Raw genomic sequence first — 27,466 nt, forward strand, 5'->3', positions numbered from 1 at the left:
ATTACAGTAACATTGATCAGCTCTATGTATAATTTCATAATACAACACATTGGCACATAAACTAGGCAACAATGATCAACATTTATCACAATAACATGAACATACTTTAAATCTCTACATATTCCATTTTCATGTAAATATATTTTTTAATTTACGTATGTATATTATATACATATATATATATATATACACACACACATATATATATATGTATATATTTATATAAAATTAACCTATAGTGTAGGGATACAATACTCTTACTGTATCTCATTGAATTTCAAGCTCATACAATCGTTTTTAGCTATTATATGAATATTTTTATAATATGCACTAATCCAATATTATCTAATTATGTATTTTCTACCCCCATTGCATTCCGAAACTTCTTTCTGTTACACAAGACTTTTCCCAAAGTTTATTCATATCCAAACCATTTGATTTATTTACCAGATTATCACGTATATGTAATGTTTACATCGTTTTACTGATTTTGTTTTATTCATTAACCTTGATTAACTACCCGGTACGAATTGAAATATGTTTAGCCCCTTCTGTATCAGGTAGCATGATCTCAACAGGCAATTATATCGAAATTGATGAAACACAATCAAAGTTCCCTGTTTTCAAAACATGAAATGATAATTCGTTCCAATGTAGTAAATGAAGGTGTGCGATCAAGTAGGAATAACAGAGGCTCAAATAATACTACTATCATTAAACATAAAAATGCTTTGAGTTTTCAAAGTGATACTAAAAGTTTGGTAGATACTTCTGCTAGGTTCAAATCTAATTTTCATGTGCTCTGGTAATCTGGGTTTAATTACAAGCTTGGAAAAAAGTCAAAGCTCCAGGAAACTTTGATTACTTCCCCATTTTCCTGGGGAATCGATTGCCTGTTGGAATAAAATATTCCTAACGGAATAACTGTGCCTTAGCTATATTCCTACATGAAGGGTATAGATGGGTAGGACTTTTTTTTTAAACGATAATTAATTTGCTTACAAATTCGTATCCAATCGACTATCAACAATAACATCAATAATATCTAATCAACGTATTAAGTAACACATGATAATGCCTTAAACTCGTAATAGGAGCCGGATCGTTTCCATCGCTTAATAACTTCTTCGAATCGTATCCTTTGCTCATTGTACTAACAGTTGCCCTTTCAATCTTATCTTTTCACTGACCTATTATTTTATTTTATTACTAACGTTTCGTATAAAATTGTTTACCTAATTATTATTAATATTATATTTAATTATACATGTGTCAATTCTAAAGTGAGATTTATCTGTACTGGAGTAAATTATTAATTCAATTTTTGGATTATCTCAATGTAATCGACGCTTACTTGTTATGTTGAACAACTTTCATTTATCAGTATTCTTATGAATCTGCATCAATTAGCTATCACTCACCCTCACCAGTGAATTTACTTCTCTAATTAGTTGAAAGTCAGACAATAGTTGAGATTTTCAACAATTTCCAGAACTAAAAAATGTCCGCATAAAGCCTACTATCTGTTAAAGAACATTTTGGAGTCTTTGAAATAAATGAAATTTGTAAGTGCAAGATGAATAATGCAATGAACTGTCAGTATTCTTCGTCGCTTGACTGCGTACTGTATGCGACTTGTTCATGCCACCAGTCTCGTACTTCTACCATTATGCTTGATACCTTAGGCATCATAGCTTTGTTGTTTTGTACATCTTTTGGTTGTCGATTTTGCTCAAGTCCTTCAGTGACATGTGGCAAATTATTTTTTGCCACAGCTGAAATATCGGAAATGTTATACGGAATTCACACTTTTCAGCAAAACTTTCATTTTTATAGTCTACTTACACGGTGGTCTATTGTTTCGTTTTTTCGCTGCAGCAATCTTATCTTTATCAGTTCTTACAGTCGCAGGATCAGATAACATTGGGGCAAGATATTTCCGTCCAGAACCACTGCCAATACTATCAGACCTTGGAAGTACTACTGGTTTTTTACTCCTATGCCTAAGTCCGTCACCATCCTAAAAAAAAGTGATGTCAGTTTGTTTTTGCCACTTTATGTAAGTACAGCTAAATGCTATTTGAGTTCATATTGTCGAAGTGAAATTTTCTCCCACATGATTCCATTCTATTCTCGATTATTATAATAAATGGTACTTGCACTAAGAGTACAGATTTACCCACAGTGAGGCAAATCAGAGAAAAATGGGGATGTTCATCAAAGTCCAAAATAACTCCTCATCTTTAGACTCTAATAATTCTCTACTGTAATTTAGAACTGTACTGAATATTGTCCGAACCTTCGATTCAGCCTCATCATCTCTATCCACGGTATTCTCTTTTTTTTCTTCAACATGATCCTGTAGTGACATTAGTGCATCATTGGTGGCCCTTAAACCAGCAAGCAAACTGTTCTGTTGTTTCTGAAACGAATTATCATTTTCCAATTTGCTCGTAATCTGCAAATCATATTTGTTTCGTTATTTATAATCAAGTCGTATTTACCCCAACTGCTCTTATTTTTTTCAAACATCCTTCCAACCAGGTTCGTATCGTTTGCTTTGCAACTTCCTCTTCTATTATATACTCAAATTCCTCACGTGCCAAAAGTTCCTCCAATTGAAGAGCCTTTCTGATATCGACTGACCGGTATGACAGCATACTGATAATAGAAATAATTAATTATTTGTAAATAATTTATATGTATCGATAAATCGTTGTATAAGTCAGAGCCTACTTTATCACATCGTGGAACGTTACATCTTCTCCATTGTGCAACCTCTCTAATTCATAGCACATGTACTTGAACAAGAGCCTATCCTTCTGTGGGTCAGTTTCCAATCTTCCTTTTAACAATCGTAAAATAAATTTAACCTGAAATGAATATTATAATCAGAGAGATCTTTCAATTGACAATCGCAACTTTGTAAGGACGAAATATCTTTAAGTGTGCTGTGCATGAATTCTGAACTGATGGAATGGTTCTTGCAATTTCGTTGAAAATTAGTACAATCAGTATTGGATAAAGGAACATTGATCATTGTGTACCCTCCTAACTGGAATAACACCTCTTTGATGGATGTCTACAACATTCCATGTATTTTGGAAATTTCTGATGTCTGCATAGGACAGTAATGCATCTTCTTCATTTGAATAGAAGAGTGAGAAGTTTTCCATGATGATAGCTAAAAGTAATTGAGATTTAGTGGGTAAATTTAAATAATTTGAACTTTTTCAATTTTGGACTTACAGAACAGTGAAGGTAAAATGACTTTAGAATAAAATATAATAATATCTACATACCCACTAGTAAGTTCAGAACAATATACGTTATTATCACATAGAATGTGCAAAAGTAAATGAGCGAGGCATGAAAATTTCCACAGTCGGTTTCCCAATAATTCGCAGCTGGTGTACAATATGGTGGTTGAATCATGCAATCATGCATAATTTTATTCCAATCTTCTCCTGTTACTATTCGAAACAGCATTGCAACACCGGTTACAGGAGATTCGAAATTGGCACGTCTGAAAATCATTTATGGTCAATTGGATACTGCCTCCTCATTGTATCAAAAAAGAAGAGAATCGGATACGTTTCACTGAGGAAGTAGGAGGAATACTTCTTGATTTCACTTTAGAAAATTTTATTCCTATCCTCCGTAACTTCGAGGTAACAATGCCTGCACTGACCTTCCAATTCCTTCGCCGTACTTAACTGTTCCAAAAATAATAGTTCCTGCGAGAGCATAAAAAAATACAAGCAGAAACATGCCGAATATGATGAAGAAGCTTTTGCAGACTGACACACCAACGGTCAACATCAGCATTTTTAATGTAGTGTGCTTTCCAGTGATCGTAAAAAATCTTAATATCACGACCATAAATCCGATGAAGTACGACAAATCATTCTAAAATTGAAATTCATTCGTATGTCAATGAGGATACAATAGCTGTGAAACGTTCAAATTCTATTTCGCCTGATTTCCTTACTTTGATCATCCAGTGAATAATTATCCAAATCACTCCGACAACCGTGACCAACAGGTCGTATCTGTTTCGTCTAGATTGCCAATAACCACGGGGAGTAAATGCTATATTTTTCATTACAACTTCGACTAGAAATACCAATGTAAGTATCGTTGACACTGTCGCTAACGGTTCTGTGTGTTCCTCTTCACTTCTCCACTAAAAATTAAGCATTTGATTCTGGATAAACTGATGCGTCTTCACCAAAAACCAAAACAATTCTAAATTGTTACACTTACAGAAACACAGAGTAATCCGCTGTTTATAAGCACCATTACAGCAATAAACCTCTTGAAATAAATATTTTGTGTAATGTCATAAATGAATGCCCGGAACTTCTTTCCATCAGGCCTAGGAGGGAGATGCAGTGGCTGAGCGATTTTCAATCTTTTCTTCAAGTCACACCTAATGTAGTACAATTATTTCAACACAGTTATTCAATATTGTATGAAATTGAACATTTGCAGTAACTGATATTTCTCTGCAAATCCTTACCAACGTCTTTGATCAACAGTCAATAACGCTGTACCCTTGTTCTCAGAGTAATTAGCGATGACAACGCCGACAAATAAAGTCAGTCCAATCATGCATCCAAGAAATATATATATGTGTATGTAAATGGCATGAACCTGAAACATGATAGAATTGAAATACTGTAACGTTGTTGAAATGTGAATGAACAACTTGAGTAAGAGGAACGATACTCACTGGTCCAAGTGCTTTTATCAAAACGTCACGAACGTCTAGCCAGCCTTTGAATGAGAGTACTTCAAAGAGCGCAAGCATGGCATCGCCAATATTATCAAAATTAAATCTCCTTGGATTCGCCCTGGAAGTAATAAGTTTTGAATTGAGTAGAAAAATGTAGAATTGTGGCCTTTGCTTCAGTCAAATGAGTCTTGGAGTGAAATAGCCAAATAGACTACGTGTAAAGTTTGATTGGAAATTGGAGCTCACCAAACTCGAGGAACCAGTATAGAAGGATAGCTTTCGTTATCTCCTGGCTGCAGTTTCATTTTAGTTACAAAAACTCTTCTCATGAAAACACCAACACAATCCTCTCTTCTCAAAATTGTTGGATCATTGCAGCGAGCTAATCGACCGCCATATAATTGCACACCATAGCTTGCGAAGACAAACATTAGTAAGATCAGCAACGTAGATACCTTGAAGTAGATTTTGTGTTTTTATGTGCATATAATTACTGTTTAAAGATGACTGGAACGCTGACCACATTTCTTAAAAAAATTATTTCATAAGCTACTAACCAGTAAAATTTCTTTGAAGCCTCTGCACAACTCATACACAACTTTTCTCATATGGGGAACTAATGTGAATATTCTCAAAGGCCGAACACAGCGCAATATCATCAGTAGTTGCGCACCAGAATTAGGAGGAACACTTTTTGGCATCCAGCAAAGAAAGACCAAGCTCACCTGTGGAGGAAGAATACTTTTTGTACAATGGAATACGATAATGAATATTATGTACAAGCTTACCACGTATATAAACACGTCCAATACAGAAGCTACGTCCTTGATATAAGCTTTTGGAGTGAAAAAAAGACCATCAGCAAGTATTTTTAATGCTAGTTCAAAGCTCATAAATATTACAAAGCCATATTCTGCTATTTGAAGGGCTGGAACTTCCATCACTCTATACTTAGGTGTCTCAAACATCATGGATAAGCAAGACAATGTTGTTGCGCATATCATTACCCAATCTAGGTACGTTACAAGGCCCAGAAAGTTACTGTAAATAAAAACACATGCTTAAGTAGTGGGAGTCACGATTCTATATTTTGAATTGAAGTCGTTAATGTTCAAAAAAATTTAATCAACGTTTTCGCATCTACTTACTGCAGGCTTTTATATTGCACTTTTCTTTCTTTTCCAGTTAGTGGGTCTTTCAAGCGTGCATCATATCTAGCGTAAACAAGCAGCTGACATATTTTCCTGAATTTGCTCTCACGTGGCACAGCAAACAATGGAGTATCAAAAAAAGGGTGGTTCTCTCTCAAGTCATCCTCACGTTGATTTCTTGGAAAATTTTATGAAAATGTATAAACTTATGGAGATGTAAGTACTAGGATATAAGATGACCAGAGAGGTATGAGAACTTTGCAATTAGCTGGATATCGTACCTCCGCATTTCCGCTTGTTGTCTTTTGGCCTGTAACAATTTGATATCTAAGTCGTGCGGCCTGCTTCTGGACGAACTGACTCTATTTATTGCTCCAATATCGCCGTTTTCCATTAGGTGTTCATAGGTTTGTTTTAACTTTATTGATCCGCTTCGAACACTTCTTCGAATCGACCTGTATCAAAAACGTGACCTAACTACTGTTTCACTGTGCCACAGAGTAATAATTTTTTTTTTGAAAAGTCTTGAATGACTCACTTTTTTTGATCTATTCGTAACTGTTTTGCGCTGCTGACGGTGCCTTGTGGTTTAAGTAGAGTTTTTCCTGGTACTGGAATCATTGCTGAATCCCCCAACATCAATCTTTGATTATTAGAATCACTGTGAAACAAATCAAGATTTGTTTGAAAAATTCTGTCTAATGTTCTATGCAAATGAAATAAGATGTCTTGTTTAATTCAAATTTGCAAAGTAGTTTATAAATTTTGTAGACTCTTACTTAATGATGTAGGTGATTGCAGCTTTTCGTAAATTTGTTACGATATTTCTCACTTTTGGTGGGTTATTCAATATCTTGACAGGCCTCTGCTTGCGGTATACCATTTTGGAATCAAATGTTTCATTTACTTTCTTGACCCCTTCGTTTTCATCATCTTCCACTTCAAATATAAACTGCCTCATAAAACTTTCTCTTACCTAATAAATGCAATAATAATAATTTTTTAATTCCTTGAGTTTTTCAATCTTATATGTCAGTCCCATTGCAGAGACGTATATACCTTTGGAAGATTGAAATCTGATGGCACTTTGTGCAAACAAGTCATTTGTGGACTATCTGGAAATCTTTCAAATATCCGCAATCTGAATGGAAGTGTTTCCTTTATCTCAGCACTTTGTTCTCTAAATTTCAACTGTTTCAGTTTCTTTATGTCTTCGTCTAGTTCTAAATTATCCAAAATGACTGCGACGAATAAACTCAAGACTATCTGAAAAAAGGTTTTTAGTGAAGAAACTTTTTACCCTGTACATAAAATTAGTAACGAATGAAAGTTAATCAGATGGTCATTATTACCAGCGTGACAAACAAGTGGTACAGAATAAAATATACTGCAACAAATGGAGCCATTGTTTCATGAGTGCGTAGCATTGTTTCATCCATAACTTCGACCCAAGCCTCTTGTGTCAAAATTTGGAACATGGACATAAACGCCTGTAAATAAAGTATAGATACTATTACAGTTTCTATAGTTTTTTTTGTGGAAATCAATGTTGTAGTAGTCCAAAGTTACCTCACCTCGGGAAAACTCTCAAATTTCGTGAAATCGCATAGATAACAAAACAACTGCATCGAAATACTGGATGATATGACTAGCAGGCACATAGTGAAGATGATTAGACTACCGAGTTTTTTACCAGGGCCAAATATCTTGTAGACAAAGTCTTCCAGCATTGGGGAAGCCTTAATAAGTCTGAATACACGTAGCACCTGAAAATGTCACACGTGTCGTAACATTTGGTCAAGTTAAAACTTGGGAAGTAGAATGGTTTTTACCTGAAAATACGTGAATCCAGATAAGTAAAAAAGTGGTATAACGTGGAAAGTAGTCCCAATTGCTAATAGCAATTCAAATTTATGAATTGAATGCCGGTAATAACCTCGGAATCCCAGACACCAGATTTTGAACAGAGTTTCGAGGTCCAAAAATATCGTAAAAACAATCTGCAGTAATAAATTTCACGTATACACGTACTGATAGAACTAATATACAGAATAAAATTGTGACATATGTTGATTTTTCAAAACTTTTTGATTGCTGGTATTAATTTGTTTTGAGTAATATTTTAAAGCTGTCTTGAAAATAAGAAGTTACTGACTTCTGCATAATAATAGTTGTCATAGTAAGTATGTCTTGGTCTTTCATCATGCTTAAAGTTCATCGTTGCAGTGGTAATGCCGTTCGCCAGAATAGCACACATTACAACCATACGGAATTGCGGGGATCGCAGTACTGCATGACAAAATGGTGATGCTAAACCAGCGTGTTTATTGTCATCCAAAGTTATAAGTTTCCAGCCATTGTCGTCACCGGTTAAAATCTGAAATTGCATTGAACTAATCTGTTGAGACTGAATCGAAAAAAATGAAAACAAACCCTCTATTCCACAGTTAAAATGGTTGAAAAATGCATTACATTGACTGGGTATACGAATTTTGGATAAAACAACTTCATGCTAGAGAAAGTGTTAGTTTTAAATTCACCTGCGATGCAGAACTCCCACTAATATGTCCTCTGACACCCCACATTTGTTGAAATTGGACCCGAATTTCATTGAACGTTTCAGTTATTACGGCTATGAAAACGTTTTTCACAAGCCATGCTAGGAAAAAGATCATAGTGCTGAAGTAGAAGGCTGCTCTCCAACCTGGCAGACTATCAATAGCTCGGTACATGATGAAAACCCATCCTTCTTGAGACGCCGCTTGATAGACGGTGAAAATACTAGTCGCTAAAATAAGCAGATTCGATCATACCTAATTTTTGATAGTGACTTGTTAATTTTGATAAATGCATACTTTTATTTCACACTCACCGAACTCGTCAAATCCATTGAAACCCATAATATACCTGGATAGTTCTAATTTCATACACTTCATACCCTCAGGACACTGATACCCAGATTCTGGATCCGTAGAACAAAAAGTGTCTGGAATTGCTAAGCTATTTATCGTAATATGATTTGAGTCTGTTGTGTTCAGAACACAGTGATTTTTTAGCTCCCCAAAAAATTGCACTCCCAGTAATCCGTAAAGAGACATAAAGAAAAGGAAGAACAACGTTACATTGTAAATTTGTTGGCTTGATCGTCTGAAAACGAATATTCCATGTATAAGTATATCACATGTGACAAAGTATCAAAAATCTATATATTTATCGGTATGTTATTTTCTCTGTACTAGAAAATCTAAGTCATTGAACTCCACTACATTCTCACATGAAACTATAGTGATATGTTATAATTACATGATTGTATCTATAATACGTTCTTACTTGAAAATTTGATTTATTCTTGATTTTGGCATAGAGAACTTGAGGAAGACACGAAGAAAGCGAATCATAATCAGCGGCCTCGGTGCTCTCAAGATGGATGCATAACTGAATCGCAAGACAAGACCTAGCATCTCAAACATTTGCAGGATGACAGAGAGCCATAAAAAGAATACCATACTCGCATCGAACTGGCACCAATGATCTTTCAAGTAAGGCACTTCACCCTGAAATGAACTAGATTGAGAACATGTTCTGCTATTGCAACTATGGAACGTCTGAAATCACCAAGTTTTCTAATGCTAACTGAAGTTATTTATTTCGAGGTATAGCTCTGACAAATATGCAGTACATACTTTTTTACCAGCATCAATACTTTGTTAGAACTACTTTTCAGATCAATAATCATTCAAACATTACAAGCGATGCATTCTATTGAAATTGTGTTGTCACTTAGCCAACGAAAGTAAATCTTTTAACATATTTTTGAACAATAAAGAAAATTGCAGGGTTTTATAGTTTTTGATAATTTAACATATATCGTGGAGATTGACTTTCATTATTAAGCTATTTCAAGGCTAAAAGCTGGCAGCATAACTATATTGCTTGGCTGAACATAACGAGGTTTTTTTACGAATTAGTGCATAAGATATATTTAATAACTTTTTTTTATCAACAACAGGGAAGCACAAAACGACACATATTAGTAATAAAAATAGTTCTCACAGTTGTTCTGACCTTCAGTATGCCACGAATGTGCATCTTGGCAATCATCTCGGCAGTGAATAGAAATGTGACAACCAAATCGCACACAAAGGTGACATACTGCAGTGGAGGTACCCTCTCGAAAGTTTTTGGTGTGTTAAGGCAGACAGAGGCTAGCGATACTAGAGCGCAAAGCCTCATCAGCCTGCGAACCCATAGCTACAAAGCAAAATAAGAAACATTGTCACTTTAATTCCATCATTCTTTTATACTTTCTCATATATTGTTCTCACTTTGTTGACCCATTCGATATCTGCACTTTCGTTCAGACACTCTTCTGGACCGTAATCTGCCAGAACAGGCTCTCCTTTGAGGCTCTGCTTCCTCCCCAACATCATAATAGGTATTATATTCGCAATGGTGAAGCCTAAAAAACAAATGTTTAAATTATTTGGATGCATTACGACGCCACCATAACTTGATAAACAACATTCAACACTCTGCCCATTTATTATTAGGTGCATGGATGTTAGTAGATCAGACAATCAGTCTCTGATACTTGACACTTTACTAGTGGACACTTAATCACATAAAAAATGATGATTGATCTATGGCCAATAGGTTGAAGAATGATTTGGAATTTAACTATTAGTTAAAATAACGACATTCAGGTACAGTCAGAATTATTTCTCAAATGGAGTATCGATCAGTTTGTAATCTAATGATGAATGAATGTGTGTCGACATATATTATTAAGGTAAAACTTAAATAGACACATACACAAGCATATTAGCATCCAGCTTTCAAACACAATGATTTAACTCCCATACTCACGTGACGTTCTAATTTCACCGCTATTATGTATTGTCAAAACACTAGCTGAAAATTATTTTGAAAACATAAGCGGTCTGACATATTTCTTTCTAATATCTAGCTCTGCTTAATCTACACATTTAGAACGAGTTTGATAGTATAAGATGTGTAGATATGAAACATTTTTCAATGAAATTGAATGGTCAATATGCTTCTTATACGGTAAACGAGAGATAAGTTGATCTTGTTAAGGAGGGTTTTTACTAGTTTTTGCAATATGATTATATAGAATATTTTAATAAAGCTCAAATACAGTTCAATAAATCATTTCGAACTGGGTGCAACTGTTGATCAAGATCATTAGTTGAGTCTCGTTAAGTGATGAAAGTGACAGTTAGTAATTTCAGTAGATTTGAAATAATTGTAGTTTTTTTACCAAGATAGAAGGAAGTGAACAAATTGTGAATATTAAAAAATTGTACACAGTTTTGGGTATAAAAAGATAATTATGGGGTATAAGAATGCATTTGTTCTTTCACAACTCGTTCAATATAATCAAAGTCTTACCGTTCTTGTAACAATTTGGTCAACCAATAAACTCTGCCTTCACGGCAATTCGTATAAACTACATTTTGTATAAAATAACAACAAAACTCAACGATTAATAAACATTTTAATAATAACAAGGTAGTGGCATGGTGATCATTTTGTAGGGCAGGTACAGCCAGCTGGGATGCTGGGCATGAGCAGTCAGCACCAATTTGAAAATCAATATTAGAAACGCTAAGTTGCAGTTTATACGCGATTTCTTTTTACTGAAGAAATTTGTTGAGACATGCAACATTAGGTGACGAATTGTAATATGAACTTGATTGTACGTAGCTACAGTAACTGTTATATTGATTTGTTTCATTTACATACTTGAAACATAACATATAATACTTACAGATATGAAAAAAATAGACCAAATACGGAAACAATAAAAGAAGACACAAATATGGAATTTAGTATGAAAAAATTAAGAAACTTTGATTTATCTTAACTTATTTATTTAAGGATAAAATAAAACAATAAAATACAATTAGAAATTACTAAACCGGTAATGCTGGAATCGTTGAAAATGATTAAATCATTTTGAACACGTATTTTTTTATCGTAGTATTTCTGCTCAATTGTTCATTTCTATAATACTAATTGTACAACATTTGTAAATAGTTATGCAACTGAGAATATATTTCCCTGCCATGAGTGGTAAATAGAGTAGTAATTCTTGAATCTTTGGTGGCTGAAGTTTGTTCTCATTTCAAGCATGTTTCAACGGATTCAGATACAATTCGATTACTAGACATAACTTGGAAATTTATGCTGTATGTGGATGTAATTGTGTCTAATACTGCCATAAGCTATTGCAAAAAAAAATAGCTCTTCATTTGTTTTCTACTGTATTAGCACCTGCTATCATTTTAGAAAATTCGGAATTTGGGTCTTTAAGAAGATTATACGGCTTATCAAATTCTAATATTTTGCCACTGTTCATAACGAGGACTCGGTCAAGGAACAAAACAGTTTGTAGCCTGTGTGCTATGATCAGTATTGTGCAGAAAGAAAACTCCTGTTGAATTGTAGTCTGAACAGCAATCTCAGTTTCTGGATCTACAGCGGCAGTTGCTTCATCCATAACAAGTATCTAAAATAAATGGTATATCTTCAGTTTTAAAGTGCAAAAATGCACAAAGATGTTGAATTTTCTTGTATATCCAGTTAAGCAACAAACCTTAGACTCCCTGAGCAATGCTCTTGATAAACAAAGCAGCTGCCTTTCACCCACGCTTAAATTGTCTCCTCCATACCCAACAGATGCGTCAAGATGACCATTTATCGATTGTACTCTATTCTTCAGTTTGGTTTTTTCAAGCGCTCGCCATATTTCTGAATCTGTGTAACGTTTGAATGGATCCAGATTCGATCTGAAAGTTTAAGTCCAGTGCATCATAGAAGCAAGTTGAGTAGGTTTCGTTGACGTAAACATTAGTACAATGTTCCAAGCCCTGCACTCTCATAATAATGGAACACGCACTCGTACCTTATTTACAAACTGAGAGAGATAGCTGAGAACTGATGTCTAAATGTTTGCCTATAATACTCGCGGTATACATGTATGATGCTCTCTTTTTCTGTGTGCTTTACTACACAACAACGAGTTGCATGTATTTTGAATCGCAAAGGACACATACCTTATACTTCCGTTAAACAGTATTGGGTCCTGTGGGATGATCGAAAGTTTTGTTCTTAACTGACCGAGGTTTATTTCTGATATATCAACATTGTCTATTTCTATTTTTCCCTCCGTCAACTCGACTAGCCTGAATAAGGCTGCTGTAAGGGAACTCTTCCCTGATCCTGTCCTCCCGACAATGCCTATAATTCCAAAGTGGCAAATTTTTAAAAATAATTACTTACAGATTGGGTTTGAGCTCATAAATTGACTTTGTTCCGACAAATAGGTAAATCTCCCCTCATGCATAACATCTATTAAAATTGATTTACACCCCCAAAACAATGTTCCACACATTCAATTTTGCAATGAAAATTATTACAAGTAGCAAGAAGGTCTCAAAAGTTGCAACTCACTTCTAAAGCGTGCTATTCGCGTGATGTGTGTCGTTATTCAATGTTCGGAGCATGGTAATTAGTATCGAAATCTAGATTTCGTACATTAGCATACAGTTTCAAACATTACTTTAAATCGAAAGTACTTATATACTTCTTCAAATGTTATTCATAAACACCTGTTAGCTTTCTTTTAAGGGTTTTGAAAAAATTCGTCACAAAGGCAAGTATCAAAATAAATTTCAGAACTTACCAATCTTTTCTCCAGCATCAACATTGAACGAAACATTCTTCAGGATAATGGGAGCCTCTTCTCCGTACGCCATGCTTACATTTTGGAATTTTATACTTGCTGCCACTGGCCAACCTGATGGTGGCTGAAGGATTCGTTGACTGATGTTACCCTCGCCTACTAATGTCTACGAAAGTATGCAATTGGATATAAACTAATGGGTAATAAGGTTCGAAGCTTGCGTTAAAGTACTCGCCAAAACCTTTTCGATTAACACTGGATGTTATAACATATCTGATCTCTATACTTAAGTATGAAATACTTACTCTGAGATAGTGATTTATTCTTTCAACACTGATGAATTTAACTTCTGTTTCTGAAGCTAATCTTATAGTGTATTGAAATACACCCGAGATGTGTGCTGCATATGAAAGAGCAAGACCAGCTAAGGCTGGTGGAAGTTCGCCTTGTAAAGCTATTACCAAGAATGCAGTTATTGCTATTACTGTTGCTGATAAACAGTCGACTCTCACTGCAAGCCACCTCATGGCTATCGAACACATGAACATACACTGGCTATTTTCATCAAACATGCAATTGAACCTGTAGAGAACAAAAATCATATATTGACGTCCCGAGCTCGAGTGATGTAAGTGATAAACAGCACTTATTGTTAAGGATATAGAAACTGAAAATGATGCTAAGATTATCATTTATATATTTCGGAAGTCTATAAGATAAAGGTTCCACAGTGTTCTTACTTTGTCAGAAATTCAGTTTCTTTTTCAAAGGCGTGTATTGTACTAAGTCCTTGAACTGTGGCTGTAACGTAACTGATAATTGGCGCACGTGACTTGTTTTCCATGCGTTTCAGATCTCTAGCTGCTACTCTAAATAAATTTCAAAAAAACTTCTCATACCCTGTATTAAGTGATTGCAGACGTAATGCAATTTGACACAAAATTATTCTCACCGGAATACTTTGCTGACGAAGTAGTAGACTATAGCCAAAATACATACAGGCAAAATGAACCATGGCAGCACCAAGCATATGACCAGTATAGCAAAAAATATTACAAATAAATTTTGCATAAGACTTGTTAAGCTAATCGGAAGCCTGTTATCAACTGAAAATGAAAGCATTTTATTACATATATATTCGAAAGGATATAATAGATGAATTTTCAGGAAACTTCTACGACTTCACGCATAAAGAAATCACGAGTGAAAGAAAGTTGAAAGAATTGATGGACATATGAAATTTATTGACATTGAAAATTCATCTTTCGAGTAGGTAAAGTACCTGATGACATATGAAAACAGTAGCAAACCTTCGTCCATGTCTCTGCTGAATAAGTGTTGTATTCGTCCAGTTGGGGTTGTATCAAAAAATCTCATCGGACACTGAATTATTTTTTGAAACAAATCGTTGTGTAATGTTGTGGAAGCTTTTAATGTTGCTCTTGTTAATACTAAACTACGCAGTAAACTTGTGAATAGCATCAGTCCTATTGTACTACCATAGACTGCTTGATAATACCAAAAGTCTGGATTGTCATTTATATTGTTTAACTCTGTTGTTGCATTATAGTGCATGGCTGTTGTATTTAGCTAGGGAATAAATGTCGAACTTAAGTTAAAACCATACTTGTCTAGTATCTGTACGCATAACAAACAAATAATACTTACACCGTTGCCAGCTTTTATCCACAAAGCGAGCCACCAAGAACTAAAAGCAGAGCTTCCAACAGATATCGCGAATGTTAGAATTACTATGCAACTGAAAAAATATCCACCAGCTGCCATAATGTATGAGTGATACGTATCTACTTTTATAGTTCCTTTCTGAAGATCCTCAGCAATAGTTAGCACTAAATTTTTGAATGAATATTAAATGAACGAAATACATGGTGACAGAGTAATTAAATATTAGACGACGACTGATTTGAATGATAAATTTACTGATCGAAGAAATGATTTTAGGTATTCACCTGGAGTACCCAATATCTCATCATTTTCTGTGGCAGTATCGGTGTTGGTGTCGGTGCCCGGAGAACTAACTTCATTCTCCTTATCGGGTAAGCTGTTGTCAACTGATTGTAAGTTGGGCCCAATCTTTTCACTAAAAGAAAGCAATTGCTTGAGAATCTAAGAATACAGTTGCTACTCTAGTTTAAAAAGAAGCATGTATACCAATTGACAACTTACTCCATTGACATAGCAAAATCAGTTTCATCATTAGCTGAGATAGCTGTAACCATCAGAGCATATTCATTACCCAGTTTCATTAACTCATCATGTGTGCCATGTTCTATAATTCTGCCATCATGCATCATGTAGATGTCGTCGCAATGATTCAAGTACTTGAAGGAATTGGGAAATGTGTTTGAAAAGGAACAATTGATAAAAGTTCAAGTACCGTGTGCAATCTGATCAGAAACTCACCTGAACTTGGTGTGTAACAAAGAGTACGGTTTTTCCTTTCAAAGCCCCACGTATCAATTTATGAAAAATATGGGCTCCTACACGTGTGTCAACAGCACTTAGCGGATCGTCCAAAAAATAAATGTCTCTGTCGAAAGTGGATTCTTGTCAATCAATTGATAATTTCAGTCGCAGCACAGAAATGATTCAAAATCGAAATGTCTACCCATCATTACCGATCGGCATAAAGTGCTCTAGCCAGAGCAACTCTCTGTTTTTGACCACCAGATAAATTCACTCCTTTCTCTCCGATTTCGGTTTGATCCCCACCGGGCATTTCAGCAATGTCTTGACTCAAGTTTGATGCATAAATAGCCTTGAAGTATCTACTGTGGTCAAACTGGGCTCCAAATAATATATTTTCTTGCAATGTGGCATTTATAATCCAGGCTTGCTGACTTACATAGGCGCATGAGCCGTCCCTCATCACCTGGCCTTCTACTACTCGAAGTTGTCCTAGAGCAGCGAGCAAGAGGCTAGACTTTCCACTACCGACGTGCCCACAGATACCAACTAATTTGCCTTTTGTAGCTTCGAATGTTATGTCAAACAACACGTCAATGTACCTAGCATCATGCAAGAGCGTACTCAGTTTCTCATTCTCACTTTTATCTCTTGAATCCTTGAGGTCATTCTGCCTGCATTAAGAAATAATTTATTTTGAAAATAAGTACAGATTTTCACGAGGAACACATTGGCAGTATATGGAGTGACAGTCCTGCGTCCTGTATAATATTTATAATAAACATTTAATCGGATGACTTACCGTTCCTTTTCTGCCACATGAGATCGTCTTTCTCTTTCGGCGTCGAAAGCGTTACAGGCAAATGTTCCATGGTTGATAGCAACTGCCTGAGATTTTAGGATAGGCTTTGAAATCAAGATGCTACCATCTTCCAAAAGTAATACACTCTAGATAACAATGTTATGAAATTATCAAATAACGTCATTTTTCTTACGCTCAATAGACAAACATTCAGAGTTTTAGTAAAACGTAGACTACTCATGCTCGTTTATGGGTGATTAAGAATTTTCTACTAAAATGAATTCATGCAGCACAAAAGAATCGAAGAGCTAATAGCTAACGTAAGTCCCTACGAATTTTGAACTACGTAGTGCTAAATGATTTCTACGTCAGGTTAATCTAACATTGTTATGCTATAAGCCAAGCAAACAACCAAGCACATAGGCAGTAAATATTCCAAAATGTTTTTGAAAATCGTTGAAGTAGTAAGCGAATGAAGTTATTAATACTGTGAGAAATTGAAGAGTACGAACAAACACATTGATCACTGTACTTCAGCTGGCAGATCTGCGAACACGAAATATGTCAAAATGTTTGATACATACGAGTGAAGCGTGAAAAAATTTGTACTGCCAGTCAGTTACAGAATTGAATTGTGCGAACCTACATATGTTCTGACTGGCAAATTGAAAACCCATTGGAATCTTTATGAGACTCGGTTGTGTTGCTTTTCCGATCAACACATTTCTATGTGTAGCCATACAAATTTTTTAGAAAATTAGTCTAAAATATGGACCTTTATTCTGTTGAATGAAATGCCAGTCGTGATTACACATTCTACTCCGTATTCAAATGTGGTCAACGATGAACGAAGCCGCGAATCGAGAAGAGTTATGTAAGGAAATACCTGGAAAAATTGTTGAATTTCTACACATGAGTAACCATTTCATGTCGTGAAACATTAGAAGCAGTGCGTGAGACAATGATTGAGTGAACGCTCATGCTGCAATTGAACCTGTTAGAAGTAATGGCTTTAGAAGCTTGCCATTTTTTTTCTGAATACTGTTAGATCAACGAAATAACAAACGCGGAAGCCCAAAAAAAATTTAATTTGATTCTGGCCACTAAAACTTTGAGGAAAGTGAGATATCGAAAATCCGAGAGTGGTATATACTGAATTTATAAACTAAACATCAGCAAAAAATACTGAAAATTGGAAATGTTATTCACTTTGAAAGATTGAAATGTTTCAAAAATAAATTGAGAAAATTAAATTTACGAGAAAACCGTGATGAAATATTTTTTTTCAACACCTGCTCGGCAAGTTCATTTTCGATTACTGTGCAGTGTGCGTAAAGTGCCGTTTCCGAACAGTGTGGTAAAACGATGCTGGCGCATGCGCAAAACTGAAATGCTCGATTTTACACACTAGGGCCACACTAAAAATTAGTGTTCCACCTGTGTATGAAATAGATCTATGCATAGATGGATGTATAATTTTTTCCATTCCTATTGCTACTGTTCGTAATAAAGAGAAAACTAAAAACGTATTCCATCATCGTTTCTTTGCTTATTTAACTTGTTTATATACGTATATAATTTTGCACTGTTTTCATCCGTTCAAAGTGAATAATTTCTACAATTTTGAGTATTTTCGTCTGAAATTTGGTGTTTGTACAATTGCACAATTCTAGAAATCAAGTGTATAAGATATTTGTTGATCTTGATTTATGGTGTTTCCTCAAACTTAAAAAATCGCACACACCTAATATTTTTTTTCTCTGACTATAATGTACTTTATTTGGTTGGTACAACGGTGTTAAAAACAAAATGATAAATTTCTATGGTTATTACTTCTTATATAAGATTCTACACTTGCAGAGTAAGCCCCCACTTAATCTTTTAACGGTGGGGAATTTTACCTCAAAATCGACCTTTTATTAGACATGAAATTTATAAATAAATTCAATGAATTTCTTATTTGAACTCCCAAACCTGACTGCGATATATCGACCAGCCTCACCGTTAAAAGGCTAATGATCATGCACTACGTTGAATAACTATATTAGCTATAACGATTAGTTATAACCATATTAATTAATCGACTACATTATCATGAATATATTAGTTGTAACTATATTAGTTGTTTAAACAATTCAGAACTACTACGCAAAGCAAGAGGCAAACGTTTTTACATGAGAAAGGGGTAATAGAGTGTAGCTAATTGTAAGAAGCCCATTGCATCGTTTAATAATCAATGAATGACCATCTAGGTACCACTAGCATTTGATCTAATTCCGATTTTGATCTAATTTATATGTCGACGGGTCTTGTAAAAACAGACGTATTTTGCCAAGCAGTTCAGAACGGACGTATTTTGAAAGACGTTACCAACAAAAGCTCTATACACATATTGATATACATCTATATTTCATTTCAATGAATGGAACGCTGAAATGTTTCGTTCATCGATAGAAACATTTCAGCGTTGATTTTATTCAAATAAATCAATCGCTTCAAGAAGCCACTCCGTTAGGCACCCATATTTGGGGGTTGTTTTCAACCCTATGAATCGCTTAAGAGCAGATACAAAAAATACGTGTCTCTTAGTTTCCAACGGACTACAGAATACCGGAACATTACGTGGATGCGTACCGAAATCCCGGTATATGAACCAGATAAAAATCGGAGGGGTCGACCTAGGGATCCTTGTAAATTACACTACACTAATGAAAAATTTAATGACCTACTTTTACCCTTCCAAATCTCATTTTCAAATAATTCGACTCAAAGACAACCGTGGGCACGGTAAGAAGAAGTGTGAGCAATAAACATGTGTCGCATTTTCTGCTTCAGATCGCACCGCTGCTGGATGTATGTAATCAGGGAGAAACTTGAGCATAAGAACAATAGATTTTTTAAATTATTGGTACCGGACTATTAAAGCATTAAGTTGTGCAACCAGATGCAGTGTTTTTATAAGCTTCCGACTGTGTGAATAAGTGTATGGAAATTAGCGTATCAGTAACACTAAATTAGCGATTGACTTTAATGTGCTGTAAAAGACTTAGAAGGGTAACATTTGCATAAAGTAAATTCTATTATACCGCAATTAGGGGTGCCAAATTAAACTTGTTTGGGTGTTTATGAAACAGAAGCGAAATGAAATATAAACGCAAGAAGATAGCATTCTAGAAAACCTTGATTCTGCGAAAGGCAACCATACTTTCAACAATGGTCTGTGACGCATCCCTAAGACGCATCAAGGCTTGTCTTATTTGAGTTCCAAAAAATGTGGAGAGTGGGAATGCCTGTAACGCACATTTAATTATTTATTATCAATCATCGATGTTACAATTTTACTCTGAATTTACAGACGTTTGCCGAAATTTTTTTTTTTTCAAATCGATGATTTGCAAGTGCGCCGATTGTACAGAGACGCAAATCAATTTGAATTCGTTAAATTAACGTCCAATAATAAATGTTTCTTTTCGTGGCGGAAAAATTCGGACGTATGTACCTTGCCATTCGGATTACAAACGAATGGAGGCTTAATATGCGCATTAGAGTGGAAACGCTTTATACATACCTGAGCTGCTGTTATATTATTTCCAGCAGCAATGTGTGCAAGAAAACTTATGATTGCAGAAATGACTGGTATAGTCGGAACCGTACAAATGCTTAAACACTGTAAACAAGCCGTCTTCAGAAGCAGTGTCTGTTCCTTTTTTCTTACATCTGGAAACATTAAAAAAGAAAAATTACAGCTGTGATAAAATTAGTAAATTATTTAAAAAATGTAGGAATATCTAATATCTAGCTGTTTCAGTGCGTATAGACATTAATATTATCAAGGCGCCGAGTAAAAATTTCTCCAGCGAATCGTCAATGGATACTTTGCATCTAATACAGCGAAATTATTTTCAAGTTGCCGTTTGCTAGCAGATCTTATGAAGATTCTAATACGTAATTTTGCACCGATCTGCACAATTTCTGCAGCCACACCTGTGAGCCGATTTATTGCAGTGATACGCAAGGTTCTTCATTCTATGCTATCTACTCGAAAGAATGCCGAATATTTATTGAAGTCCTTCAACAGATCTTGTACTGCAGAATCTGCCGTCAGATCCATACTCAAATAATTAGTGATCTGCCGTATAACTTAAAAAATCTGATCAATTTACTTAATCAGTGTTTACTCAGCTTGTTACTGCGGACATTGTGTCACCTTGTTGAATTATTCAAATGAAAGTACCTAAGAGATCCTGGCTGAAACGTTTTTCCCAAGCATACATTTTGATCAATTTTATGCACTCCAGTATCTCATTCGTCAGTCTTACTCTGAAGTCCGAAATGTTCATTGACTTAGATCGAAGATATCCAGTGTAATAAGATATCGCATACTGCAAACAGTAAAGATCTACATTAATCAGTTTTACCGCAAGCTTCAAGATACTAGACTTCCAAGTGATTATTTGTCTGTGATATTTTTTAAAGATCATTCAAACACTATGCTACTAGTACTGAAAATAGAATTTCCTTCCAAGACCTTGTGTAGAAAATAACAAGGCCTTCTATCTACTCAAATCTTTTTTCTTTTTACAGAAATAGAGTTTCATTGAGTTTAATTTTCACTAAGCTTTTCTGCCGCCACGTAAAAAGAGAAATTTTAATCACATCCCACCTGAACAGGGTAAAATAAGAGGAATGTAATCATTCCAAGGAGCGCCATCGGACTAAGTACCCACAGAATGTAGCACACTCCCCACACAGTGGTTATCGGACCTGCAATAATCATTGGACCGAAGACGATGGCGTCATATATTCTCTGGGAATCATTCGAGAACATGTTGATTACCTGTGGGAATCAATTATATGCCATTTCTAATATAAATCTGTGTAAAAAGGTAGGGATATTACTATATTCAACCACGTATCACCTGTCCGATACTTTTATCTCCCAAGTAGTTGAGTCGAATAATTTTTTTGAATAATAATGCACAACACGCGGATCTCAGTCTCAAAGCTGTTCTGTAACTCAGTCCCCATGCCCAGTGAAGAAGTAATGCGCGTGAGAATTCAATCGCGGTTAACAAGAACGCCCATTTCAGACCTTCCGTGTATGATCTCCTCTCTGATTGTACATATTCAATAAGTTTTCGCATAAACAAGGTCTGGAAATTAAGATTGTGTTATACGTTTAAAGAATTAGTCCCTCGTTTCGTCGGTATTACTTGCTATTAGTAAACCGTTGTAAATTGCGAACTCACAGAGGTGGCAAAACCGCAAATGAGACTACCGGTGTACACGATACTGAAGAACAAAATTCTTGTTCGACAAAATTGCCAGGCCACTCTCCCTAAGGAAACCTTCTCCGGACCCATTTTGGTCAATTCCTGATTCCACAGTAGTTCCAATCTGATTGAAAGTGTTCAATTATCAAAATTGATCGGTTAACCCACGACTATTAGGAGTAATTTATTGCGAAAAGCTCGGATTTATTTCTAAAGATATGTTTCGTTATTCTTTAATTTATCGGACAAAGTATATTTTCATAAGAACTGATCTTTTCAAAGTAGAAAATACGAACAGATTGTTCATGTAAAATTAATCTTATCTCAGATAAGACAAAATAACGCCAATGAGAGCGGAATTCACAATAATTATTTCGCTGCAATTTCCTTTTAATCGTTTCGATTTTCGTTTTTATTCACAGTTAATAAAAAATATTATGAATAACTTGTAGAATAGTACCGTTCTGTGTTGTGAGTGCAAGTGTCATAAGGAGATACATCGGGTAGTTCGTTTATACTTATTCCTTTGCTATATGCCTTGTACATCAATTTCGAAACCCACGAATAACTTATGATTGAAAAGAGTCCGGCGCTATCTATCGATCTTACTTTCTCTCCTCTGAAATATTAAAATGAGAAATATTGAATTAGATAGAGATTACAAAAACAAATGTAGGATAAAAAAATATACATATAAGTACGAATTGATTCTATAATATTCTATAATTAGTTACATAAAAATATGTAATTTGTGGTATGCTAAAAATAATGTTTTATGACTTAGGAAACATTTAACCATTACTTTTTCTTCCTGCGTATCGGTATCAAATTTTTTGCGGCATTTTTATATCGTACAAGTCCTCTTCCCGATACATGTTTGAAAAGATGCTGATCAATCGATTGCAGGTTGAGATTTTTCTCCACGATCTCAGTATTCTTGGATCTATTCAAAGGAACAATTAAATGAATTATTTTGAAGCTGTTAATATGACTTATACGGTAGAATATATACAGACGTTGTAAGAATAATTACTCAGATCTACTTTTCAGGCTCATATCTGACTTGAGTTTTCGACCGGTTAACATTTCTTTGGGGATTATTTTTACCAAACACTACGACACTCAAAAATTGATAATAACTTCGTCTTTTTACATAAAATTCCATTACCACTCAATACATAATTCTAAATACGATTGTTCATACTGGGACGTAATTTTCTCCACAGCAGTTTAAAGAATTATTATTGCGTTATACCGATATTTTTGTGTTATCTCTAAAGACCGAATGTAATTTATTGGATTAACTTGTTTCGGGCAGGAGTCGCGCGATTATTTCTTAATAACATTGTAGGTGTGATGAAACCTGTGCTACGTATGCATATTTTATGAGTATGAGGTGTTCACTTATTGTCGCTTTCACTCGAGTGCATCTGAAAAAATGGGATTCTACTCAACGAAAATGATTATTTGTACGCAGTGCAAAACGCTTTCTAATCAACTATATTGAACGACAAGTTATTAATCTGTGAAAACTTTATATAAAGGAAGATGAAACTATACATTGAATTAATTAAAAATTCAGCTGTTTATTAAAGTTTGCGTTCTGCAGGATCGACTCTATCGTATATCGAATGTTGAATATCGGCCAATGTCGGACTCGATCGTGGTTTTCTCAATCTTTGAATCGGAAAAAGATGAGTCCACCAATGAGAACAGTAAAGAATTAACGTCTATTCGACTTTGAAGCAGTGGCGCTTACTCGTGATCCTGAAGATGTTCGATCGCATCTTGACCCTCAGTTTCTTCGCCCGTACGATTCCCATTAGGTCCCATTTCGCTTTAATCACAGTTCAACTTCACGTCAGAAGGAGTATCCACATTATGCGCTCGATCTCGATGGTAAATGCAGAACATGCAGCTGTCACAAAGGCACGTCGGTTGAACGATCGAGGAGAGGGGAGGATCGAGGATCATGGACCGCACACGGCTTATCTGTCCCGCATTTGTTCTTACGCTTCTTTGTAGTCGTAATGCTGTATTTGAAAATAATCACGATAAGATAATAATGAACTACCGTTATTTTATAAAGACTATTCCATTCTTTCCACTACACTTGTCATTGACCTGGTCACCCAGCTGTTGATTGTTTTACTTATCACCATTGATTCACACACACACATATATATATATACATACATACATATATATTCTTGTTTCACTTTCAAAGCCGCCTACCTTGATTGTCCGCATTACCGAGGTATGTCCAACTTATCAGTAACACTTTGAACATAGAGTAAGTAGATGTGGAAGTATCCGACAGACGCCCGATCAACGATAAGATAGCGATGAAGGCTCTCATCGCAAAATTATCAACGCGTCGTTGTGAAAAATCACTTACGTGCAGTTACGCGAGTGTTGGGGGCGTAAATCTACGCCGATACTATTTTTATCACGAAAAAATGTGTAACAAATGTACGGAGTTGAGCATGAATGGCTTTAGCTTGGTGCGATCAACTGAACACCATTAAACAATTTTATGGTAAGCATGATTCGATGATCAACCTTGTACACACAACGTACCTGCAAATTTTTTGAATATTAATGACGCACCTCTAAAACTGAGGTGTATTTTCAAGGAGGAATTTTTTTACGATCCGCGCGTGAATTGCTCGTTTTTTGAAGAGACAAATAGAGCCGTGATATTACATATTTTAGAAATTTATCATTCTATACGAGATAATATTAATAATCTTGGCGACAAATTGTGCGGTCTGTAAGTCTAACATAGAGAGCATTGCGGAAATATGTGCAAGTAGTTAATCTTTACTTCAGCACTGTTGTCGATAGGTGAGTTATGCAATTTATTAACAATAAAATTAGAGTAATCCGAATAGCAGCTCAATTATATTCAAACCTAGAAGAATCACGCTGTAGTTGGTTTAGAATTTGATTTTACGAATAACGGGCATAATTATACGAACTTAGTGTAAACTAGCCAGGATTAGGAAGCGGATTCGGAGTATAAGGGAACGATAAATAAAACCAGATATTGGCCGGTTGTTGATTGTTGCGGTTGAGCTAAACTCGCTTAGGTTTGAAGGCTGGGAGAAAACTTGCTCTAACGTACTCTAAATACACTTTTTGGGAGAATGATCTAAACGTCTTATAATCATGTCGGAAAGTTTTTCCCAACTTTCACGTGCAGCAAAGTTGGTTTGTTTTCATGTGATTGGAAACGTATAGAACATCGAACGTATCGAAATACTATTTTAAATTTAAATTTCGGTGTATCGATTGTTTGTTAATTGACAATTCCTTATGATGAAACCGAGACACGGTTTTCTATGTATATGTAAATAACTTGTATAAGCGATGCTTGAAATTGAATTCAGGTATCGTTCAAGTTTAGCACAACAGTTGAATTTCTCGTATATACATGCAAATTTTGATGGCAAACCATGATTTTATGGATCAACCATATATGTTCGGAGATTTTTCAAGTCAATCGTATGATGAGTAATTTGTAATAATTTCTTTAGCACATTTTATTCGTAAATCGGATTCTTTCTTTTGAACTTCTGATTGCAGATTTGGCATTCGATCCAGCTGGTATTCAAAATAATTATTATAGGCATGTGAATTACTTCAGGATTTTAAATATACACGCCTGTACTCCTTTTTCAATTTGTAAGGGTTGTAAAAAATTTTGAATTTATATTAATCTGGAAAATGTATCAACAAACAGATTGTGGCATACCTACCTACATTAAAATAGAAAGCACGAGACGCTTTCTTGCTCAAACAAATGATGGGAAAATTGAATCCCGACGCGCAGTTATTTATCCAAAATTGCCATTATCTATATTTCTTTATGGTTTAAAAACCTTGCGTCAAATACATTATAAATGTGATCAATACCAATATCGATCCGATAAAAAACTTTAATTAATATGTGAAACTTGGCGTGTCTCGTTCAAGGCATGATGCATACATGAAACGATAATGATAGAACTTGATTTATTCTTCACGGTATTTTTATAAAAAGGCCCGCCAAGTACCACTTGGTAATTTAATATTTTTCTTCCGGATTTATTTAATTCCATTACTGCTTACATCTCGGTCGGAAAGTTTGATCAATTCTTGACTGCCACATTTTAATTTTTATCATACTTGATTATCACTTGTAAGTGGTTAAGTTTATGGTCAGTTTGACCCCAGTGTGGCAGTGGTGTGATTCCAGAGAGATGTGGAAGTCAAGGATTAAGTTTCAATCATGTTCTGAAAGTCGAGATCCAGCAGATAAAGGATCTAGAAAGCAGGGAATGTGAAACGCAGGTCCCGGAAGTCGAAATTCAGGAAGTAGAGGATCTAGAGCGCAGGATCCAGGAGGTAGAGGATCCGGTGCTCGAAATTTGCGGAGCGCGGTTCTCGTACGTCTTCTCTACTGCGCGTTTATTACCGAACTAAGGAATTTGGCTGAGCGATTTTCGTCGTCGACGATTATCGATCGATGACGTCACAGGAGGAAAAATTTTCAGTGACGTCAAAATGTAATTTCTGGACATGTCTCATTGCCAGTCAGCTGCTGGACATGTACCAGAACGCACGTTAATACAAGTTCGCACGCAAAACGATATCGCTGTAGTTATTTATCAGCCCTTTTACATATGATAATCTTATGATTATTTACCAAAGCAAGAGTATTTATTTAAAAGCTCGAATAACCACTAAACAAAAGAATCTGATTGCTGGAAGATTTTCCGGTGGGTTACTAATTCTACTTTGAGAGAGTGCTTTACAGGCTATGTACAAAAAATTCTTGTCTACCAATGATAAATTTTCCGTTTTACGAAACTTACCTGAATTCACATTGCGTCTCCTGTTACATTACGTAATGAAAATCTGTACATTCTGAAAGTGGTGGACTGTTTTTTTGTTTATAATCCAAAGTGAGTGAACAAATTGAGTTATTATAAATTTTGCAAAATTTTATTTTTTCATGTCACTCATCTTGCGTGGAAAATTCATTATTGTGAACAACACGCTAACGTGAAAAATTAATTAATACCTATTTATTGAGAATTTTTATGAAGTTAATGGTCGTCCAATTTCTGGTGCTTGACCTTCTTAATCTTGTTTTAACTGATCCATACTTCAATGAGTTGTGATCGAAACCTTTTATACGATTTTAAAAACTCGAAATTATCAAACTGTTATGCTCGAAATCAAACAAAGAAAATTAAGAAAATTTAGAAACCAGTCAATAATTGTTTCGATGCATTACCAAATACAGAAATATTTTTTCTTTGCAACGTTTGTATTCGAAAGATGTACCTTGACTTTTCGAGTGATTCGAACTTAAACGTG

The 27,466-nt window shown here is 35.1% G+C and overlaps 2 protein-coding genes and 2 long non-coding RNA genes across 19 annotated transcripts; 2 read left to right on the forward strand and 2 right to left on the reverse strand.

Annotated features, from left to right (window-relative positions):
* Position 1: 1 nt before the first annotated feature.
* Positions 2-11,735, reverse strand: LOC124176477 (sodium leak channel non-selective protein). Of its 4 annotated transcripts, none has more exons than XM_046557831.1 (31): positions 11,302-11,735; positions 10,756-10,800; positions 10,215-10,348; positions 9,943-10,140; positions 9,220-9,443; positions 8,762-9,036; positions 8,430-8,677; positions 8,045-8,266; positions 7,722-7,889; positions 7,464-7,655; positions 7,242-7,379; positions 6,949-7,155; positions 6,669-6,865; positions 6,428-6,550; positions 6,171-6,344; positions 5,887-6,066; positions 5,527-5,779; positions 5,296-5,463; positions 4,985-5,193; positions 4,736-4,856; positions 4,523-4,656; positions 4,267-4,432; positions 3,992-4,186; positions 3,692-3,909; positions 3,303-3,526; positions 3,048-3,184; positions 2,737-2,873; positions 2,505-2,661; positions 2,300-2,422; positions 1,846-2,020; positions 2-1,775 (listed from the first exon to the last, which is right to left on the reverse strand). In XM_046557831.1, exons 3-31 carry the CDS (start codon positions 10,317-10,319, stop codon positions 1,597-1,599), a joined length of 5,247 nt encoding a protein of 1,748 aa, XP_046413787.1. In that variant the 5' UTR covers positions 10,320-10,348; positions 10,756-10,800; positions 11,302-11,735; the 3' UTR covers positions 2-1,596. The 4 variants fall into 4 exon arrangements, with proteins under 4 accessions (XP_046413787.1, XP_046413789.1, XP_046413788.1 ...); XM_046557833.1 differs by having other exon boundaries at positions 10,756-10,796; positions 11,302-11,519; XM_046557832.1 differs by lacking the exon at positions 10,756-10,800 and having other exon boundaries at positions 9,955-10,140.
* Positions 11,446-20,034, forward strand: LOC124176489. 6 transcript variants are annotated; one of them, XR_006869391.1, is made up of 6 exons: positions 12,365-12,433; positions 13,613-13,805; positions 13,959-14,225; positions 14,765-14,870; positions 15,560-15,654; positions 19,662-20,034. It is a non-coding gene; the product is annotated as an uncharacterized LOC124176489 (long non-coding RNA). The 6 variants fall into 6 exon arrangements; XR_006869390.1 differs by lacking the exon at positions 19,662-20,034 and adding an exon at positions 16,450-16,540; XR_006869388.1 differs by lacking the exons at positions 12,365-12,433; positions 19,662-20,034 and adding an exon at positions 11,446-11,608 and having other exon boundaries at positions 15,560-15,687.
* On the reverse strand, positions 11,778-26,341 carry LOC124176480 (ATP-binding cassette sub-family C member 5-like). Of its 8 annotated transcripts, none has more exons than XM_046557835.1 (25): positions 26,213-26,341; positions 23,859-24,132; positions 22,902-23,042; positions 22,560-22,718; positions 22,076-22,223; positions 21,746-21,979; positions 21,490-21,663; positions 21,061-21,208; positions 20,395-20,543; positions 20,006-20,116; positions 17,602-17,712; positions 16,827-16,972; positions 16,237-16,698; positions 16,022-16,148; positions 15,785-15,939; positions 15,568-15,698; positions 15,266-15,447; positions 14,908-15,187; positions 14,550-14,703; positions 14,338-14,466; positions 13,903-14,179; positions 13,598-13,763; positions 12,969-13,152; positions 12,509-12,701; positions 11,778-12,421 (listed from the first exon to the last, which is right to left on the reverse strand). In XM_046557835.1, the coding sequence occupies exons 2-25, from the start codon at positions 23,930-23,932 to the stop codon at positions 12,161-12,163; spliced, it is 4,296 nt and encodes a 1,431-aa protein (XP_046413791.1). In that variant the 5' UTR covers positions 23,933-24,132; positions 26,213-26,341; the 3' UTR covers positions 11,778-12,160. The 8 variants fall into 8 exon arrangements, with proteins under 8 accessions (XP_046413791.1, XP_046413797.1, XP_046413790.1 ...); XM_046557841.1 differs by lacking the exon at positions 26,213-26,341 and adding an exon at positions 24,335-24,401 and having other exon boundaries at positions 14,908-14,980; XM_046557834.1 differs by lacking the exon at positions 26,213-26,341 and adding an exon at positions 24,335-24,401.
* Positions 24,534-27,333, forward strand: LOC124176490. Its single transcript, XR_006869392.1, has 2 exons — positions 24,534-24,638; positions 26,326-27,333. It is a non-coding gene; the product is annotated as an uncharacterized LOC124176490 (long non-coding RNA).
* Positions 27,334-27,466: the final 133 nt, after the last annotated feature.

The sequence above is a fragment of the Neodiprion fabricii genome, chromosome 2 (assembly GCF_021155785.1).
Source record: "Neodiprion fabricii isolate iyNeoFabr1 chromosome 2, iyNeoFabr1.1, whole genome shotgun sequence".
In the NCBI taxonomy this organism is placed as follows: Eukaryota; Metazoa; Arthropoda; class Insecta; order Hymenoptera; family Diprionidae; genus Neodiprion; species Neodiprion fabricii.